This window comes from Oratosquilla oratoria, chromosome 28, assembly GCF_046742065.1.
Source record: "Oratosquilla oratoria isolate Oo_2021 chromosome 28, ASM4674206v1, whole genome shotgun sequence".
Classification (NCBI taxonomy): domain Eukaryota; kingdom Metazoa; phylum Arthropoda; class Malacostraca; order Stomatopoda; family Squillidae; genus Oratosquilla; species Oratosquilla oratoria.
In genome coordinates, this window is record NC_134804.1 from 27074995 (window position 1) to 27097232 (window position 22238).

The 22238-nt window shown below is 41.4% G+C and overlaps 1 protein-coding gene across 8 annotated transcripts in view; it reads left to right on the top strand.

Moving 5' to 3' along the window:
- The window catches only part of LOC143040267 (alpha-N-acetylgalactosaminidase), a 145342-nt gene that overhangs the window by 91404 nt on the left and 31700 nt on the right, over window positions 1–22238 (top strand). For 6 of the 8 annotated variants that reach the window (XM_076211044.1, XM_076211045.1, XM_076211048.1 and 3 more), the window contains one exon: window positions 9889–10044. In XM_076211044.1, the coding sequence (XP_076067159.1) occupies window positions 9890–10044 (155 nt within the window). In that variant the 5' untranslated portion in view covers window position 9889. Of the gene's footprint in view, window positions 1–9888; window positions 10045–20208; window positions 20297–20359; window positions 20622–22238 lie in introns of those variants that run through there. The other 2 variants (XM_076211050.1, XM_076211051.1) reach the window with 2 other exon arrangements.

The following is a 22238-nucleotide window of genomic DNA, read 5'->3' on the forward strand; positions in this document are numbered from 1 at the left end:
GGGGTGAGGAGCATACGCCAGGAGGCGTTTAGCTTCTGTCGAAATTGTTGCCTTTGCCCTATGTGTTGTGACTGTTGGTCAGGCAACAGTCGATGCTGGGAATCGAAGGGAAATGTGAGACTCAAACCCGTGACTAGAGAGATACAACATCCACGTGTAACTAATTGTGCCACCAGCGCATTACATCTCTGTTAGGGATCTAGAAAGAAAATCTGGAACATTTAGAAATAAAATATTTTCGAACATTTCCAAAGGCATTAGGAAGAAAAAGACTTTAGACTTTCGGATTATTTATTATTTATTTATTTATTTTTTTTTTAGATTTTTTTTATCTGCATCCAAATGCGTTATGGCTCGAAGACTGCTGCCAACCGTTGAAGGGGTGAGGTGGGCGGCTATGGGGCGCTCTTTTTTTTTTTTTTTTTTTTTTTTTTTTTTTTTTTTTTTTTTTTTTTTTTTTTTTTTTTTTTTTTTTTTTTTTTTGTGAGTGAAATGTCACTCCCACGGGCTTTGAGCCCGTGCGATGGTGTTTATGGAAGACATTTCTTACCCAGAGGAAGTGGGATGGTGTAGCTTGTCAGAGGAGCAGTGGGGGGGCGGGTGTCGAGGGCAATAGAAAAGAGAGACTACAGCTGTTAGAGCAGCGACGGACGCTGTAGTAGCTGACGGAGCTCATACAGTGAAATTTGAGGCAATTGTCGTTGTCACAGTGTGAGCGTGTCCGCGTGGAATGTCCGTGTGTGTGCGCCAGCGTACATGTTGCGGTGTAGGTGTAGAGTGCATTGACTTAATTGTTCAAATAGTGTTCTTTTTGTTGAGAATATGAGATTCAGGCATCTCCAATATATACTCAGAATTATTTTTTTCTCTCCAAAATATACTAGAATATTAGAAAGTGTTTCTACTGCCCGAGGTTTTCTAGAATTTAGAGATTTCTTTCCGAATGTTGGAGATTTGTTCAGTTTTGAAGAATCACAAGAATAGAATGTAATCGGTATCAAAGGCGAACGTGTCAGGATTGAGTCAGTTTCGTGATGCATTTCCTTTTTATTATTTCAAACCGTTAGGTAGTTATTTCTGTTGCAATTGAGTTCATTTGGGTGTATTCGACCCTAAGTGACCTTGAATCACATATTGGAATTGTGTGAGAATTCCATTGTTCATATGGCCATATGGCCCGATTTAAGGGTAATGTTATAACCTCACACACACACACACACACATGACTCGACGGCGCAGTGGTAGCGTTCGCAACCGCTACTCCAGCGATTACGCCCCCTTGTATGGGAGGTAGCCAAATCAAAGGCACGCAACCACTCCGCCCATTCCATTATCACCGTTTCCCTCTCGTCTTAGCTCCTCATGGATGAAGGGTCATCCCGGTCTCCTACCCACTGCCTGGGTCAGAAGCAATGCAACAAAACACAGTACATCAACATCAAGGCCGCTTCACTTAATCGGTGACCCCCCTCTCCGTCCCCTCATGTGAAAAATAGAGAAGGCATATATATATATATATATATATATATATATACATATATATATATATATATATATATATACATGTATGTATATATTGATGTATGTAAGGCAGATGGTAGGGTGGTGAGGTAAACATAGGGAACTGTTGGAGTTTTATTACCGATGTTTCATCCTCACCAGGTCTTCTTCAGAGTACATACAATAATAGAAATATCAACACCTTATGTATCTCGGCCGAAGATTACCTCGTTCCTCCGCGGTCGACCTCACTCCTCCCACCCCTCCGTTCAGCTTCGCAAAATACCAAGCAGCTCACCGTTTCCCCCAATTTAATGAACCCATCCCAATGGTTGCTATTTGGATGGGAAGCGATGTACGCTATTTCAATTATTTCCCTCCTTTTCTTCGTGAGTTCTTTTTGGAGCACATGTATTCAGTACCAACTCTTTAAATGACCATGATTGTCTTCGTGGACTACTAGTGAGCTGGAAGTCCGGTGGGCCCTAACGTCAATTTTTGTGGTCATTTGTTCACTTTAATTTCTTTACTGGTTGTATCCGCAGTAACCCATAGGGCATCCACGCGGTAACTTATAGATAATACTATTTTCCTCCATGTCGACTGTGGTTTATTTTTATACAATACCTCATATTTTATTCCCATGCTGAATGCGATTTGATTTTTATCATACCGGCTCTGGTGAGCAGATGTCCCATCTCACCCCTGTGTGTCGATTTGGGCACGGACAGAAATTCACCGTTTTCTATTCTACCCCCGTCTCTGTTCCTTATTCTTCTTCTTCTTCTTTGTTTTTTCTAACGCCTTGTTCTTAAATCGGTGCAATAACCCTTTCGGATAACAGAGCTTGGTTAAGACATTTAAAATTATACCCTATCTCATCCTCGAGAAACTATTCGCTCCATATTTGGTATGCTCTTAGAAAGGAGCCTATGAATACTCCACTCTTTATTCTATCATTGTGGGCAGAGTAATAGTGAATCACGTCGTCTTTGTTGGTATTTTTTGTCTGTGGACCGAGAATGCGGCCTTTTTCCCCCTCAATATAACTGTGTCAAGGCCAATCTGTTTTACGGCTCGTGGTCCACTGCAAATTGGATGCCCCGTTCGACCTCATTTAAGGTTAAATGAGGTCGAACCGAACATACAGTATATATATATATATATATATATATATATATAATATATATATATATATATATATATATATATATATATATATATTCTTCGTATAAATGGGCAAAATTCTCTCTTAAGCATATTTCAATGAATCTCCATTACATCAATTGCCACTGAAGAAGCACCAGGAGGTGTGAAAACGCGTTTTGGCTTTCGACTATGCCTATATTTCTATTTAATGGTATACGGCGAATTACTCGGACTCCTGACTATGGAAGGCAAAGTCCCCTTACGAAAGAGAGAGAAGATTGACAAGAAGCTTTGTCACAACAAGCTTGCCATTTCATTCAATTATATATACATATACATATATATATATATATATATATATATATATATATATGCAATAAAAACACTAGGAGCGTGTGTTCACAAATGCGTAAATAACCACTAGGAAAAAGTAAACTAACGAAGCAGAGCGCTTTCGTGTAATTACATCTTCAGTGCAGATACAAATTCCTTCTTTGTATCTGCACTGAAGATGTAATTACACGAAAGCGCTCTGCTTCGTTAGTTTACTTTTTCCTAGTGGTTATTTACGCATATATATATATATATATATATATGTGTGTGTGTGTGTGTGTGTGTGTGTTTATATATATTGGTTATTATTGTTATTGTTGTCATCATTATTATTATTTTATTGTTATTTTATTTTATTAATTATTATTATCATCATCATCATAATCGTCATCATCATCCACATCACTATCATGCCTTTGACTTGGCTATCTCCTTTATAAGGGGAAGATTTTTTTTTATATAAATTATTTTATCGTAATTTTCCCGTGGAGTCAGGATGACGCTTAAAAGTGTTGGCAGGATGGTGCACGATTTTTTTTTTTTTTTTTTTTTTTTTTTTTTTTTTTTTAGACCTACCAACAGTATCTTGAACACGTTTGTGCCCAAATAGACGGACCAGTGAGATGGAGCGTGTTAACGAAAGATTTATTGGCTACCCAGGTATTTACTTGTCATTCAAACTAAGGTCAATGCAATGTTGACCTTGTTTCAGAAGATTTAAGTGATCTAGAAAAGGGCACGGAGTATTCGAAACCCGATATTCATTGCATCTGTGGTTGATATCACATTTTCGAACGAACTCTGATATTGACGAAACATGTTGGAATGCACGTGTTCTCTCTCTCTCTCTCTCTCTCTCTCTCTCTCTCTCTCTCTCTCTCTCTCTCTCTCTCTCCTTTCTCGGCGGAGAATATTGCGCAACATGCATAGTTTCTTAACCTCGTGGTGCTGAAACGAATTAAGGAGGGGAGTGAGTGTTTGCTCCTTGTAGCAATGCATCAACTGCAATCTCTGTAATCAGATGTTAGCGGTTTGCAGGACTTCATGTAGACCACTTGAAGGTGCTGAGATTGGAAAAGGCTGTTCTATGGTGATGTGCAGAAGGTAGTCGGGTTCCTGGTCGGAAAATTGGCTGGTGCCATTTGACCAGGTGACACACATCGGTTGTGTGACGCAGAGACAGGCAGCTGTTTCGGAGCACTTGTGTGTAGTGATTAATGATGATGCGAGTCTCTAATCAGTGTAATGTGGTAGAAAAAACGCATTTATTTAATTCTATGTTATTTAGTTTATCTGTTCATGTATGTATGTATCTTTTTCAAAATGTTTGTGCTGACGCTGACCAGTTCGTATATACGATTGCGGTACAATTCTTCTGATGCATGGGAATCGTCTTTAAGTGAAGGATAAATGAATATTCAAGACCCAACTGATTTTACAATCTGATGTTCCCGTCCGCCATGACATAAATTATACATAATGAATATTCTAATGCTTTGTACAGGGTTTGCAAATAATGTTACATATAAATACGTTTTACAATTTAAAGGCTATCCTTGCATGTGACAACAATATTTACAGTATACAGTTTTGATTATAATTGACATATATAATTGTTTGACCAAGATTAAAGATTTTCTTATACTACAAAGCTACATGCGTTAAGGGGACACTGCAGAAGTGGCGTGTTGTCACACTTCTCGTTTAGTCTTTGATGGGGCATCGAGAGTCTAGAGAAGGTGTAGACTCGTTTTACAAAATCAATCTTTTGGTTTGCCATCGAGGTTACGCGGGGGAAGGCTTAAAAAATTCTCTCGTCTTTGGAGAACCATGGTCCGCTTAGTCACCTAGAAACCTTCAAAACATTGCACCATTTCGAGTATTTAGTCTTAGACTGTAGGAAACTTCAAATTGAGTGAGACTTCGTCTCTCAGCCTTGAGTGGAAGTTTGATTTACCTCTTTTCCGTACAACCACCCTTGCAACTTTTTTTTTAGTTATGAAATAGGAAATGTTTGAGATGAAATTGCATAAGGCGTTATCAACAGCCCATCAGTTGACGTCCTAAGAAAGGTCCGATGTAAATCTGTCCATTCTTGTGCAATTGCCTTGCTCCATAGTCGAACATCCTTCTTCAGTACACACACACACACACACACACACACTTAGATTAGGCATATTACTCATATAATTATTGTATTGTACCATTGTCATTGTATCACTGCTATTTCAATAAACCTATTATTATTATTACACACACACACACTACTTACTAAACTGGGACAAGAAAAACACAAAAGGACATGGAAAGAAAATAAAAAAACATAGCTACAGAAGAGAACTGAAGAAAAACAGTTTTCCACATAGAGTAGTGGACACTTGGAACAAACTGGATAATGAAATAGTATGCGCAAAAACCATTCATGAGTTTAAAGCAAACTAGACACTGCGAGATACAAAGGCGGGACATACGAGCATAGCTCCCCTTCCCGCAAAATACAACTAGGTAAATACACACACACACACACACACACACACACACACACACACACATATATATATATATATATATATATATATATATATATATATATATACATATATATATATACATCACATACACACATACACAGACACACGCACACACACACATACACACACACACACACACACACACACACACACACACTCACACACACATACACACACACCATGATAGAGAAGACTTAATAAAATGGGATAAGAGAAACACAAGAGGACGTGGAAAGAAGCTCAAAAAGGCCATTTATGGAAGAGACCTGAAAAAGAACAGCTTCCCCAACAGAGTGGTAGATGTATGGAACATATTAGATGAAACAACATTGTGTGCAAAAACAATACAAAAGTTAAGAGCAAACAAGATATGGAGAGATACAAAGACGGTACACCACGAGCATAGCTCCCCTTCCCGTAAAATACAACTAGGTAAATACACACACACACACACACACACACACACACACACACACACACACACACACACACACACACACACACACACACATACACACACAGTGGCGCAGTTGGTAGAGTTCCCGGCTGCCACTACGGAGATCCGGGTTCGAATCCCTCCCAGGGCTGAAATAATTTCAGTATCGTTGCTCTGCGAGTCGTTACTCCAACTTTCGTGGGCAGGGAGTTGGGTATGTGTGTGCGTGTAAGGTCACACAGCATTACCCATAGATCGGTCATATATGTGAGCTCTGAGCTCTCTTCCGGGAGGGAAATAGCTGTCGATCACGAGTCCAACACGTGATCCAAGACCATGGTGAATTTCACACGCATACCCACGCTCGCACCTCTCGAGGAAGAATCTACGGGAAATATACTAAACTAATAGAAGGCCGTTTGCTGTTGTCTTATACATTGTTGGACCAGCGGTAGTGCAGTCGACGCTTGCTTGATGATAAGCCTCCCGGAAGGCTGGGGAGGAGGAGGTGGTGGTGGTGGTGGTGGTTGTGGTGGAGGATGGATAGATGGTTGGGAGGGAGGTAAGGGGGTGTGGCAAATGAGGACCACGATTGTTATAGTCAGCGCAAGCAGAATTGTCCGATAATGAGGGGCTAGGAGATTTCCCGGTGTTGCCACATGTGGGCATCCATGGCGAGAACGTGCATGTGGATGCAATGTTTTCTGAATGCAGTATGAGGGGGGCGGGGCCAGAGATTAGATGTAGCGGCAACGTCGCTCTCTCATGCACATATGCCATATCTAGACTTAAAGAAACGAAACCTTTGTATAGAAAACATTGCTTTGATTTTTACCTCAGTGGTGGTGTGTGACAAAAAATTATAATATAATCATATGAGGCAACATTATAAAATTATAAAATAGAATTATAAAATAAAATGAAATTATAGAATAATTATATGTGGCACCACAGGGGAACTCCCAGTGCTCCGCCCTAACGGCCAGATCTCAGTGCAACGGGTATAGTAGACATATTTGCTCTACTGCTCTTCATGTTTGTGTCCACTGCCGATTGGCGACACCTGGATAGGATGTTAACGGAAAACGACCGTGAACGTTATTTGTATTTACACCACAAAGCATGCCTAGATTTTTTCTTAGTGATCCGAATATTGCCTGGCACATCAACATATTAGTGAAAAAATAAAAATATTCTCAAAAAACATAGAATCATAGAATTTATTTCTTGGATCATTATTTGGATGAGAATGTTGTTTATATCCATGCGTGATAGTAGATTGTTGCAGTAATAAAGATACTAAGCATGCATGGTCATCTATATTCAGTATTAGTATTATAGTTTCACCACAAAAGTAAAATTTAGTCGAATATATTTTAGGCCAAGTAAGACAATGGCGAAAACAATGTGTTTTTGTTGCGGTGATGGAGGCAAGGAGGGAAAGTGGATTAGCGAGGGGGACGGGCGAGTAGTGTCGTACTTTACCGGGAAGGCTTACGCAAAATTTTTTAACATTCCAGACAAGTTTGTCACGAATCTTATTAATTTTTTGCCTATGAGTATGATAGCGGTTTGGAAGAACACATGTCGGACTTTATCGGTGCTGTAAATATGATTATTGTGGTAAATTCGACGTCGAGCGAAAAGTGAAGAATGTCGATATTTCGTTCCTCCCACAGCTTTTGCGTTCGCTCTAACGGGGTCAAAGGTTTAAGCGGGAAAACGACTCACTGCTCGTCAGTGAAAGTTTTATGTTGTTGATACCAGTGGCGAACTAAGGCAGTGGCATTGCCACTGACGAACTATGATATTCTTCATCGTACTTGAAAGTTTGCATTCATGTATACGATAGTTAAGGCCTTCAGTACTGTTGCAGACTTTATAGCCAGTAGAAGAATATTCCTGTCTGGTTTTGAACTTAGGGTGCCGAATTTATAAAATATTCTAACCCCTAAGTCTAGACATAAATCTTCAAAATGGCGGAGATTTTACGTAAGTACTTATGTCTAGACATTCTAGACATATGCATTTAGGTCGCCGACATAGGGATTTAGGTAAAATATCCGCTATTTTGAAGATTTATGCCTAGACCTAAAGGTTAGGATCTTTTATAAATTCGGCCCCAGTATTGTAAAATTCGATTAGTAAATTACATGTAGGGAAATAAACACAATGTCATCGGTTTGCATCCCATTGGCACGTGTACTGTGACACGACGACACATACCCGTGTCCCACGTGACGTCATGTCGTTCCGAGACCGCGTCACGCTACGTGACATTTATGGAGCCACGCATCCCCTTTGCGACATTTGCTTTGCGTTTCGACACCGTGCGACGCGTCGTTGGGACGGTGTGACATTACGTGTGGCTGCGTCATGCACTGCGGAACAGTGACAGCTGTAAGTGCCGAAAGATGTCACTCGCTGGTACAGGAAGTTCGCATTGACAGCAACTTTCGAGTATGAAGCTGAGTTTCATCGGGCGTACTTACCTCGGTTTTATGTGTGTGTGTGTGTGTGTGTGTGTGTGTGTTTACCTAGTTGTATCTTACGGGAAGGGGAGCTACGCTCGTGGTATCCCGTCTCTATCTCGCCGTATCTAATTTGCTCTTAAATTCTTGTGCATGTGTGTATGTGTGTGTGTGTTTACCTAGTTGTAGCTTACGGGAAGAGGAGCTACGCTCGTGGTGTCCCGTCTCTGTATCTCGCCATATCTAATTTGCTCTTAAAATCTTGTGCGTGTATGTATGTGTGTGTGTGTGTGTGTGTGTGTGTTTACCTAGTTGTATTTACCTTGTATAATTTCTGCACACACTGTTGCCTCATCCAATTGTGTGTGTATGTGTGTGTGTGTGTGTGTGTATCTGTGCTAAAATGTGCTAAAGCTGTTTTTCATAACATCCTTCATGTACTCAGTCTTTAAGTTCCCTGTCATATCCTGTTGATATTCTTCCAACCTTCATTAATGAACCTTCTCTGACAATTTCGCCTCAGGCACCGTTCACAGCTCCTGAGAGCGAAGTCGTGTCTCCTCCCCATGCTTCTCCCGGCGTGGGCAATCGCATTTGTCAAGTCTTTTTTTTTTTTGTACGACCTGTAAATCTTTAAACTAGATTCCTCGATGCAAACTCACTCTCTCACTCTCTTTCTCACTCTCTCACTCACTCACTCTCACTCTCTCTCTGTCTCTACGACCTGGAAATCTGTAAACTAGATTCCTCGATGCAAACTCACTCTCTCACTCTCTCACTCACTCTCACTTTCTCTTTCACTCTCTCTCTACGACCTGTAAATCTGTAAACTAGATTCCTCGATGCAAACTCACTCTCTCACTCTCTTTCTCACTCTCTCTCTCTCCCTCTCTCTCTCTCCCTCTCTCTCTCATCCATACATACATCCTTGTGGATATAATTATGTGTGGATGACAGGGGCGACTGCAGGAATTTTTGTTGGGAAAGGGGCAAAATTAAAGATATTGTACATATATGGTATAAGGTTATATCAAGATACTTCAAATTACGGTAAAACTGTTGATGAATGTACATGGTATTTTATTCATTTTGCATTTTCCATGCAAGTTTTTATTTATTTTGTGTTTTCCTTGCATTTTTTATTTTCCATAAATTCCAGGGGGGGGGGGGCAAATGCCCACCCTTGCCCCCCTGTGGACGCCTATGGTGGATGCATATGTGTTTTGTTTTGTTTTCAATTGTCTAGTTTTTGAACTGGTAGGTCTTGCAATGTACTCTTTTTCTGTCATATTGTAACCCACTGTATTGACCTTTTAACTCGTTTCGGTGTGGGCTGGGTGAAGAACGGTTGTATGATTTGACTCAGTAACCCCTCTAATAAAGGGGAAAATGTCCTTTGGTGTATATCTACAGTATGCGAGGTCACAACGAAAACCCTGACCTTTGATTTTTTCTTCTTCCCTCACAGGATGTGGAAAATAGCCGTGGTTGCATTTGCCAGCCTGGTGGTGGGCGTTTGTGGGCTGGAGAATGGGCTGGCGAGGACGCCCCCGATGGGCTGGCTCGCCTGGCAAAGGTTCCGTTGTAACACTGACTGCCAGAACGACCCACACCACTGCATCAGGTGAGACGGGAAGCGGGGTGGGATTAGTGATGGAACCTCCTCCTCTTCCTTCTCCTCCTCTTCCTTCTCCTCCTCCTCCTCCTCCTCCGCCGCCGCCGCCGCCGGCGCCGTCTCCGTCAGGCGGTTCTTCGCTGAACTACAATCTACAATCACTGTGACCTACTCGCTCCCCATCTTCTTCCGTTTACCCCGTCAAGTGACTCTTCTCTCTGAAAATCAATCATCAGAACCACACACACACACACACACACACACACACACACACACACACACACACACACACACACACACACACACACTATAGGAGGGATACAAGGGAACCTACTAAAATGGATAGAGGACTTCCTGATTGGTAGAAAGATGAGAGTAGTGCTCAGAGAAAAATATTCAGGTTGGAAAGAGGTGATCAGTGGAGTACCGCAAGGATCTGTATTGGCTCCAATAATGTTTGCTATTTATGTGAATGACATGGATGATGATGTGAAATGTTACATGAGCTTCTTTGCAGACGACGCCAAACTGTTAAGGAAAGTAAAAAATTGAAAAGGATTGCGAATCACTGCAGGAAGACCTGAATAAGGTATGGAACTGGAGCAAGAAATGGGAAGTGGACTTCAGTATTAACAAGTGTAGCATAATGGAGTTTGGAAAAAGCAAAAATAGAATATCAGGACAATATAAAATTGGAACCAAGGAGGTAAAGAAGGAGAGATCCGAAAAAGATTTGGGTGTAATTATCTCAAACGACTTGTCCTATGATAAACAGATAAACAAAATTGTCGGGGAATCCTACAACTTGCTAAGATCAATAAAAGTGGCATTAACATATTTGGACGAAGAAATTATTAAAAAAAATATTGGTCACACTGATAAGGCCTAGACTAGAATATACGGCGACATTGTGGTCACCCAGTACCAAAAAGAATATAAAGAAAATAGAAAGAATCCAGAGAGCAGCCACAAAAATGGCACCTACACTTGCAAACTTGTCATATGAGGAGAGATTGGCTAAACTGGAGTTACCGGCTCTGTGGCAAAGAAGAGAGAGAGGTGACTTACTGACCATCTACAGAATCATGAAGGGCACAGAAATACTCGATAGAGAGGACTTGTTAAACTAGACAAGAGAAGCACAAGAGGGCATGGAAAGAAAATAAAAAACATAGCTGTAGAAGAGATCTCAAGAAAAACAGTTTCCCCAGATAGAGTAGTAGACACTTGGAACAAACTGGACAATGAAATGGTGTACGCAAAAACCATTCATTAGTTTAAGAGCAAACTAGACACTGCGAGATGCAAAGGCGGGACACCACGAGCGTAGCTCCCCTTCCCGCAAAATACAACTAGGTAAATACACAAGCCATTATTGCCACCCTTCAGCAAGGGGATAGGATGTGTAAGATCACAACATTACCCATAGATCGGTCAATTTGAGCTCTAAACTCTCATCCAGGAAGATGATAACTGTTGATCACTAGTCCAGCATGTGATATAAATCAGTGGTGGTGGATTACACCATATAAAGCTTAGATCATTAAGCATGATAGTTAAATAGTTTATACTTGCACGATCACCGAATCACTTGGTGTACTCTCGCTGCACCTTAACTAGTCGTCCTCCGCAACACGTGTTCGTATACTGAAGCACAACTTCTAATGGATTCTTGATAACCACCCACCTCACTCTACCTTCTCATAATACCTTTACCACCACCCTACATCAGCGCCGTCTGTACCATCCGCACTACAACATTCAGTCAACCCACTTCACTTCTGTAAAACCTTTGAATCATTTATTTTATATTATTTGTTTTGTTATCATTTATCTGTTTGTTTATTATTATTTGCTTGATTTTCATTTATTATTAGTTATATGGCAATTTATTATTATTTACTATTTACCTGTTTGTTTATTATTTAACTATACCTATGCATTTATTTATTTTATTATTTACATTATTATGTTTTTTATTTATTCATTTATTTATTTATCATTATTATAATTTTTTTCGCATCCATCCGACTTAGATATGGACCAAAAAGTCTCATGTCGGCATGCTCCGCCTTTGTAATCCTTTGAGTGACCTATGACAAGTAGGATACCAGCCTACACCATTTGTATCGCCGAACGATACCATCACGACCCCATACTTGGCAGGACTTGCATTGCCTAAAATACTTTCACTCATATTAAGTTGTGCCACTAAGAACACGTATCCCAAAACTCCAACATCGTCAGCGCCTCCCACACCGGTTAACCCTCACATACTTCAAACACCAATTCCTGGACCACAACCTATTCACCCACAACACCGCTCCATACACCATATCTTCTACTACTCACATCACAGTAACACTACGACTAGTTTTACCACTGTTGTCAAACACATTATCACCACCACCACCACCACTAGCATTGCCACCACGGTCGTTAGTACCAGATATTAGAATTGCGTAACTCGCTCAGTCCAGATGCCAACAGGTTTCTTCGATTTGGAAAGGAAAGTTGGCGCTATGACGTCATGGATGACGAGCAAGGTTATCTGCCCGAAGTCATGACACAGGATCCCTGGATTTGTTTATTCAAGTCGTCCGACGCTTTAATAAATCTATTATCCTATTTAATGTTGCCCAGAAGATTTGTTCACACAAAATAGCGAGAGCTCACGGGAGACTGAAACCTTGCGCACTACTGCATGACGTCATGTCGCTGCATTTCTTGCCGAAGTTGAAGTGACCTCTTTTCATTCGGGCCGACTGTGTGTACGCAATAGGTTACGGCGCATGCGCAACTAAATATGTCCAACTCGCAAGGTAGTCATTCAGTATTTTGCATTGTATTGATGGAACTCTGTCTATTTAAGTAAATCGATCATAGGGAATGTAGGTTTACTGGTGCATAGCTGGTCTCGCGTTCTGTTTATTGTGGGTTCAGATCTCGCACAGTTCGATTCCCATGAAGGGGCTCGTCGTGGCTCGGTTGGTAAAGCGTGCAACCTGTAACCGCACGCAGAGGTTGGGAAGGGTATCTACTCTGAGTAGTGGACCCCGACAGCTGCTCACCTCGGAGGTGATGGCTTGGTGACATGACTGTGGGATACATTACTTTCCTCCGGGTATTGTCACTGTTCCAGACCACCTGCAAGGTTGAAGTCCGAGCGGGTACCAGCCTCGCAAACTTGAAAAAAGGAAGAAGAAGAAGAAGAAGAAAAAGAAATCCCAGGAGGGATTTTTACCTGCCACAACGGTCTAAACGCACAGGGCCAAAATGACGGCTTCGGCCGCAGCTGCGCGCCTCCTGGCGTAGGCTCTTCACCTTCTTCACCTTCGTGTGCAGGAAGGCGGGGCCTAGTGACGTCACATCGGCTTGTCTGTGTCCGAAACCACATATTTGATTGATTTGACTAGTCGATTTCGTCGACATTTTTGACAACATTGGAGATACTTTGTATACTGTCGTGAGACAGTTTCGTCGATTGTTCCAGTTTTCCAAGGTTTTGTCAAATATTGGCTGGGATTTGTCAAAATACTGACAGTGTTACAGATCGAACATGGCATATTGTTCACAACAACAGCGATATTATTGTCGTATGTGGTGATATTGGCATATAGATAGCCTATAATCGAAAAAAGAAAATGTCATGGAATAGGTAATCGAACATTAGTTATCGCTAATCACGTGTCTGTTCTCGGACATGTGTAGCTTAAATCGAGAAGCTGCAGTTGTCATTAGGCAGTTCAGCAGCACGTACCTCTTTCGTCATGAACATAAAACTGTCACTAACAAGAGGCAACAGTAATCACACCACACGCACAATAATAACGTCGACCGACACATCCAGCTGCAGTGATAAACGGTCGAAAGGAGATCTCTGTGACTTTAACACTTACGAATGAAAAAAAAGAGAGAAAAAAACAAAAAAAAAACGCCCTAACACAGTGGTTCACAAACTGGAGTCCGTTACTTCTTGGGGACCCACAGAGTTTCACGAGGGTGGGGGGGGGGGCCACAAACCGGAAACTAATTGTAGTTAGTGGATGCACAACGATTGAATTTAGTGACGAAGTGGTCTCCAGGAGGTTAGTGAACAGAAATCCATAAGTACACGAGGAAACGAGTTGAGAACCGCTGCCCTAACAGATACCGTGCTGATGGTGTAATCGGAAGCGTGCTGGTCTCGTATTTACTCAGTCGTGGGTTCGAATCCCACATTCTTCTCAGATTACCTGTAGTGACTGTTACCTGCCTCAGCAGTATAAGCGCATAGAACAAAGGTAACGGCTTCGGCCGTAGCCACGCACCATGTAGCGTATGTTCTCCACTATAATAGATTAGTCGATTTATCTCTTCGGGACAACATCTCCCACCCCTTTTCCTCCGATACGGGCGTGTGGGTAGGTTGCACTAACCCACCCGCACGCCCCCAATTCTTCCTTCCCTTTCCCTGTCCCAAGAAACCGCAAGGCCGCCCAGCTGTCGCGAATACTGATGAGCAGTTTTGTAGGCATCTCGTACCTGAGACTCTATGCAATATCGTTATGCAAACGTCTGGATTCAAACGACACTGTGGTGAAGCTGAGGGACCTGTTTGTCTCAATGAGCTATTGCGCATGGACGCTCGCATACGCATTGAAATCACCAGAATAAAATTTTAAAACTTTTAGGTGTTAACTTCGTTATTTAGAGCAATTGTATAGACTGAAATAAATTTGTATGGTTGAATCCAACAATATGAACTCTTTCCACACACCAAAACAAACTCATGATAAAACGAAAGAGAAAAATCTAACCCTTGTTGGTGATATATCCGTCAAAAAATCTAACGGTACCTGCCTGGGCTGAATATATATCAACAGTTCTAATAGCAATACACAAACCATAGTTCATTATATGTTCACAATACTTTGCAAGAATTTTAATGTATTCGTTGTTTGGTTTACCATCATTATGGAGTGCCATGGATGAGGATCATTTGTATTTCGTCATTGATAACAAGCGCTTCTATCATTGGGGACACTATCATGTTTAAAAGATGGATTCATAGAGGAAATGAATAGGTGACTTAAGGAGTGGAGCAGAACGGAGGGACGATAGAAGTTAAAAATGATCAACGTTCTTCTATGGGCGGTAATTAGTTTCCAGTCACAGAAGAGTGATGTGTGTTTCTGGTCAGTAGCGAAGTCACCGATCTCAGGAAGGGATCTCTGGTTACAGTGTCTCACCGCTTTTAATTTTTCCTCGAAACTCCCCAGCGGGAATCGGCATGACGTCAAGAATATTATTTTTCGTCTTTGATTTCGGACCTGGACAGGGTGATGTGACGTCACTCATAAGCCATACCTTCCAGCACGTGGGAAGATTGTATTTACTTTGATATGTAGTTTGCATGTTCCATGAGAACTGCACATGCACGGTGATAACGTGCGATCACCGTTGTACGTAGTTGATAGCATTTACGATGAGTTAGGTGCACTTGCCTCCATTAGTGCTTATATAATAGTACTACAGTGGCCGTCCGCCTCTTCTGCGAAGCTGGACATGTTTCATTTCTATGCATCACAACTTCACGATACGAAAGTCGTCGGTGAGGTCTGAAATGATTCATTCACATGACGCTCCGACCCAGTGGAAGTATACGAAACGCCTGACCACCAAGGACAGAAGAGATCAGACACTTTTCCATATGCTTAGAGATGGAGGGAGCCATTCATGAACTCAGTCATATGATCAGTGACGTGTCAACCGATGACAGCGGTTTGTATTCGATGAGAACAGCGCTGTTCGAATGATGTCATATATGAGGGCTGTTTTAAGTGTTAGCAGCTGCACGTCGCATGTTCTCTGACAGCTCCACATTTTGGATCACGAGGACGATGGCAACTGCTGCACGTGTTCTGAAACAGCGCTAGTTTTTTTTTTATGTGGTTACACTAATGTGAAATAGTGTGTTGTTGCGTGCGCGACCCTTCACGCCTCTCTGATGAAAGAGAGAGAAGAGAAAAGAAGAAACTAGGATGTAGAATGTGATTAAGTTTTTAGTCACTTAAATTGTCACGCTAGAATCCCAATCCTTCCTATGGAGGTTGTTCACGAATATGTATACTACAGTACGATTCACAGTAGGCAGTTCGGGACACCAGTCCAATCGGGCGATCTCACCCCATGGCACGCTCCACCGCAACCCTTACCGGGAGGGAGTCGGCGTGTAGCCCACTAATGGCGGCGCTGGGGAGGCGGAAGTAGCAAGGAACCACAGCGAAAGTGTCTTGCAGTTTAGCACTACACTGTTCCTGGTGTGGTTCTGTGGACACCAAATTGCAAACTGAATAAGCCTCGTTTTAGGGTATTGACTGCATACCGTACTTGGGTACTGACTACATGGTAACATGCTGTCAGCACTTTAGGGACCGTTTTGGACCGATGCTACCGACCAGAGCCTCACATCGTTCCCCTATATGAGTTTAAAAAATCTGTTCTCGGAAAGAAATTTTGATACTTTTGTACTACAGCTGTCCCAAATTTGTTGTCCCATGGAGCTTGTCCTTTACGACTCCCTGTGATGGTGGAGTGTGTGGTGGTTGGGGATCATTCTTCCACCATGTTTCCCATGCGTGTCGTAAAAGGCAAATAAATGGGACGGAATGATGGGACTGGCGATTCTGCTTTCTGTATGTTCATCCTACGAAAAGTCCAGGCATAAGAGAGTCTAGGACGAAGACTCCAACCAGAACCCTTGTAACTGGGTCATTAAGTGGGCGTGATTGGTACAAATGAGAGTAAAAGGGAGACATTGGCGTTTTGTTTGTAAGACGATGGATATGTTAGTGTTTAGTGAAATCCCCTCCCCCTCCCTTTACATCACAGCCATTTTCCACTCACCCCTATCTCCTACCTTCTCCCTACCTTGTTTAACAGACATTCACCACTTGCTCAAAGCCCCTTTCACCCCATCTATCCATGTCATCCTCGGTCATCCCCTCAAGCTCACTCCACCCACCTCTGAATAAAGCTCTTTTTCTGTAGCATACAATTAGGTAAAAACACGCACACACAAATACGCACATAGACAAAAAGGCATGCAAACACACACACACATACACACAAACTCACACGCAAACACGCTGTGGTTAGAGTTCTCGCCTGCCACTACGGCGGTCCGGGTTCGACTCCCGCCCAGGGCTGAAATGATTTCAGTATCGCTGCGCAGCGGGGTGTTACTCCAACTCTCGTGGGCGGGGAGTTGAGTGTGTGTGTGCGTGTAAGGTCACAGTATTACCCATAGATCGGTCATACGAGCTTTGAACTCTCATCCGGGAGGTTAATAACTGTCGATCACGAGTCCAACACGTGATCCAAGACTATGGTGAATCGCATACAATCCCACACACAAATTGCACACGCACATACACAGGCACCCCCACCCCACCCCACATGTGTGTGTGTATATATATATATATATATATATATATATATATATATATACACATATATTTCATTCTCATATATATATATATATATATATATATAAACATATATTTCATATTCATATATATATATATATATATATATATATATATATGTATATGTGTATGTGTGTGTTGTGTTGTCATATAATTGTTAAGGCATCCTGACACGTTGATGTGAGTGGGAATGAGAAATTTGGAATACTTAGTCTAAATTTATTTCTGGCAAGTTCGCCGATAAGCTTGTGGAACTAGTCAGGGATGAACTCAGACTAAGACTCCTGTGTTTTCTACACCCATTCATATCACGTGGTTATACAAAACATTACTACACGACGTACCACCCTCTTAAGTTTTTGTCTACTTAATAGCAAGCGATTATTTTAATCTAAGCTCGATCCGCTCAGTCTTATCCTCACCCGAATAAGAACATTTGGTTTTCAGTGAGGACAATAGTACGATATTGTCCTATTGGTAAGGAAAAAAGTAAATATATATATAATATATATATATATATATATATATATATATATATAGAAAAGGCTCCCTTTTTTCAACGTTACATTAATGCAATTAATACTTGAGCCTTGACCACTGTCGATTGGAGCTCGTGCCTCTCCGAACTCAAAGTCGTCTTTTGGAAACGGGAACGACGTAGTTCTGTGTACCTAATGATCACAACGAGAGAGCTGTCTGTAGAGCGAGTTCGACGAACCTCGCTCCTCCTCGAAGTCGTCAGATAGCACTCGAAGAAGGGCAGGCGATGAGTACGCCACGTTCATGATCCTTCCCTTTCTCCTCGTAGTCATCCAATTGGAAGAATATCGCTGACTGTCTCTTCCTCCCTGTCTGTCCGTCTCTCTCACTATCTCTCTCCATGTGTGTGTATGTGTATGTGTGTATACCTACTAGAGTTGGAGTGCCGACTTACAGTGCAGCGATTCTGAAATTTACAGCTATGGCGGGACTCGAACTCGGATCGCTGAATTGGCGGTCGAGAATGATATTGCACCATCGATCCGAAGTGTGTGTGTACGTGTTTGTATGTATTTCATATATATATATGTACATTATATATATGTATATATATATATAGTATATATGTACAATATATATACAGACGCTCCTCAACTTACGTTTTAGTTACGTTCCGAACGGCCGAACGTAAGTTGAAAATGAACGTAAGTTGTTACTGTACCATACATCCGTAAATTTTATTATCGTATCTTATAAAACACCCCTAAATAATTAATTATACACATAACATTGTAAAATGATAACATTAATTTCAAATAAATTAAATTCAAGCAACATAAATTGAGATGGTGGAGGAGGAGGAGGAGGAGGAGGAGGAGGCAAGGCACGTTCAGTCTGTCGTTTGTGCCATGTAAACAATGGACGCAGCGTCATGCGTAAGTATCGTTTGAACTACGGAGAGCGCGCTAAACTAAAAAATTCACTAAAAAAAAAAAAAGTCATAATTTTTTTTAGTCAGTTCAAACGTAAAATCGAAAAAACATAAAACGAATGAACATAAGTAGAGGAGCGTCTGAGCGTCTGTATATATATATATATATATATATATATATATATATATACACACGTGTGTGTGTGTGTGTGTGCACGCGCGTGCGTGACTTCAAATCCTCGAGTTGTATTTGCGCCCAAAACAATGCAACCGTGTCAAGACTGATACGAATGCAGTGAGTTTCTTGGTTTAATCGTGGTATTATTATTATTGTTATTATTATTATTATTATTATTATTATTATTATTATTATTATTATTTTATTATTATTATTATTGTTATTGATGATAATGATAATAATAATAATAATAATAATAATAATGATAATAATGATGATAATAATAATGAATTAATTTTGTTAGCGTGAGTGTAAGTTGTCAATAAAAAAAATGGGTCAGGTGAAGCGTTCTCATTTCGGCCTGTATTGCCCAGTCAGTACACAAACACTCGTCTAGTCGTCTGTTCTTGGAATATCGTGGAATTCGAATGAAACCATTTACGCTAATAATCAGGGCCAAGGTTCAGTGCACCCGTCTGTTCTTGGAACATCGTGGAATTCGAATGAAACCATTTACGCTAATAATCAGGGCCAAGGTTCAGTGCACCCGAAACTCTTGTTTATTCCTAAATGCAGAAATCATACTTGTCCTCACTTAAAGTATTTATATTATTCATATAGATGTAACATTTATCTATCTCGAGACAGGTTTTCTGGCGACTATTTTATGCGAAGGTTTAACCGGAGTTGAATTCGTCGACTGTGCAAAAAGCGGTGCCAGGAACGCTCCGGCGTCGGTCTTTAGTGATGAAACACATTCATGTAATACATAAAACTATTTTATTAGACAACGATTTTGTCTCACCGCATACATGTGTCAAGTTTCCCATCCATCTTGGAGAGAGTGAGAGTGAGAGAGGTGGGGAAGGAAAAGATATAGATAGACAGATAGTGAGAGAGAAATAAGAAGAATGCACTCGTTGCTCGGAAGACGCTAAGATAAGATACATGGAGTAACAGATGATGGAGCATGCACGTTAGTCACATGACTAGTCAATTTTCTATGTACTTATAGCTTCTCGAACCAATGGAGACGAATATCATGCCGGGGCCATCCCACGGATGAAAAAGGGTGGTGACATTCCATCGGAATATAACTGTAATTTCCTCGTCCTACCCCCGGTATTTGCCGCATGCGTTTGTAAATGAGTAATCACATCACTCTGAGCGCTGGAGTTGGAGGGAGAAGGTCGAGTGCATAGGGTAGGGGTGAAGGGCTCGTCTGATTTGAGTGCTGCGGTGGAGCTTGGAGCAACGGGACTGCTTTTTCTTTCTCTCTCTCTCTTTTCTTTGCGGTGTTGGTGCCCACAACCTTGCAGGTGCTCCGGAACAGTTTATACTTGAATGCAACAGAAAGTGCCCACGGTTTGCCACTGTTAGGAGTGGCGAGACCTAGAGGAAGCTGAGATCGCCTCTGAGGGGTCCGAGGAGAGCGGGTTGGTTGAGGGCACTCCGAGTGCCCTTCCTATCCTCAGTGCCATTGTCAGGGTTGACTGCGTTGTCCCCCGACCGACGGAAAACGAAAGTGGCGAGCCACTCCTATTACTGCAGCTGCTGTTGTACGCAGTCAACAGCCTTCGCCACAGATCAGTACACTGTATACTGTATATCCCTCTAAGATATTTTTTCCCCATATAAGGGAGGTAGCCAAGTCAGAGGGACGTATGTATTTCCTTCCATTTCACTCCCTTCTACAACCCCCTCCACCCCTCCCATCTCAGCTCCTAGTGGATAACGGGCCATCCCTGCATCCGCCAACTGTCCTGGGTCAAAATGCTATGCAGCAAAACACAGTACACCCACAGCAAGGCCGTTTCACTCCCTAAGTATAGAAATCATACTTGTCCTCACTTCCAAAATAAAGTATTTATGTTATTCATATAGATATGACATTTATCTACATCAAGACAGGTTCTCTGGCTACTATTTTATACGAAGGTTTAACCGGAGTTGAATTCGTTGACTGTGAAGAAGAAAAACGGCGCCAGGAGCACTTTGGCATTGGTCTTTGCTGATGAAACACATTCATGTAATACATAATGCTATTTTTGTTAGACAACGAATTTGTCTCAACGCATGCATATGTCAACTTTCCCATCCATCTTGGAAGAGAGAGAGAGAGAGAGTGGGGGAGGGAGGGGGGAATATATAAATAGATAGACAAGGTGGCAGATGATAATTACAATCTTATACAGTATACCTCAATTTTAGGAGAGCGTTCGACAAGGTGCCCCACCTGAGACTACAAAAAATCAAAGTCCATGGCATAGGAGGAAACGTGTTTGAATGGATTAGGGACAGAAAACAGCGGGTCACCATTAACGGTGTAAAATCCAAATGGGGTAGTGCTACTAGTGGAGTTCCCCAGGGCTTGGTTTTGGGTCCCTTGTTTATTATGTATATAAACGACTTGGATGTTGGGATTAATAAGGATGTTAGAAAGTATGCAGATGACACTAAAATAGGGCGCCAGGTTAGGGCAGGGGAAGATGCTGGGATACTGCAGGAGGATAATAATAGATTGTTTGCATAGCCGGAGAAATGGCAAATGGATTTCAATATATCAAAGTGCAGTGTGTTAAACGTAGGATTACACAACCCAACCAACAGGTATAGTTTAGATAACACCATATCAAAGAAAAGAGAATGTGAAAAAGACCTAGGAGTGTTAGTAAGTCCTGACATTAAATCCAGGAAACAGTGTATTAGTGCCAATAATAGGGTTAAGAGGACATTAAGATTTATTACTAGGACATTTACACACAAAAGTGCAGAGGTAATCATTGAACTATCTTGTTATAGACACATGTTTGACTAAGCAATACAGTTTTGGTCTCTGTCCAAAGATATTAATTTACTAGAATCAGTACAGAGGAGAATGACCAAAATTATGTAAAGCCTTAGAAATTTATCACATGAATACAGGCATAATCACCTTAATTTATGCTCTCTGGAAAGACGAAGAGTGTGGGGTGATCTAATAAAGGTATTCAAATGGGTCAAATTCTTTAATTAACAAAGGTGATGCAGGCAAGGTAATCTTATTAAGTCATTAGGGAAGGACTCGTAGTAATGGATTTAAATTGGACAAATTTAGGTTTAAGAAGGAAATACACTCCAGTGTCTATATCCAAGCACTGGGAGG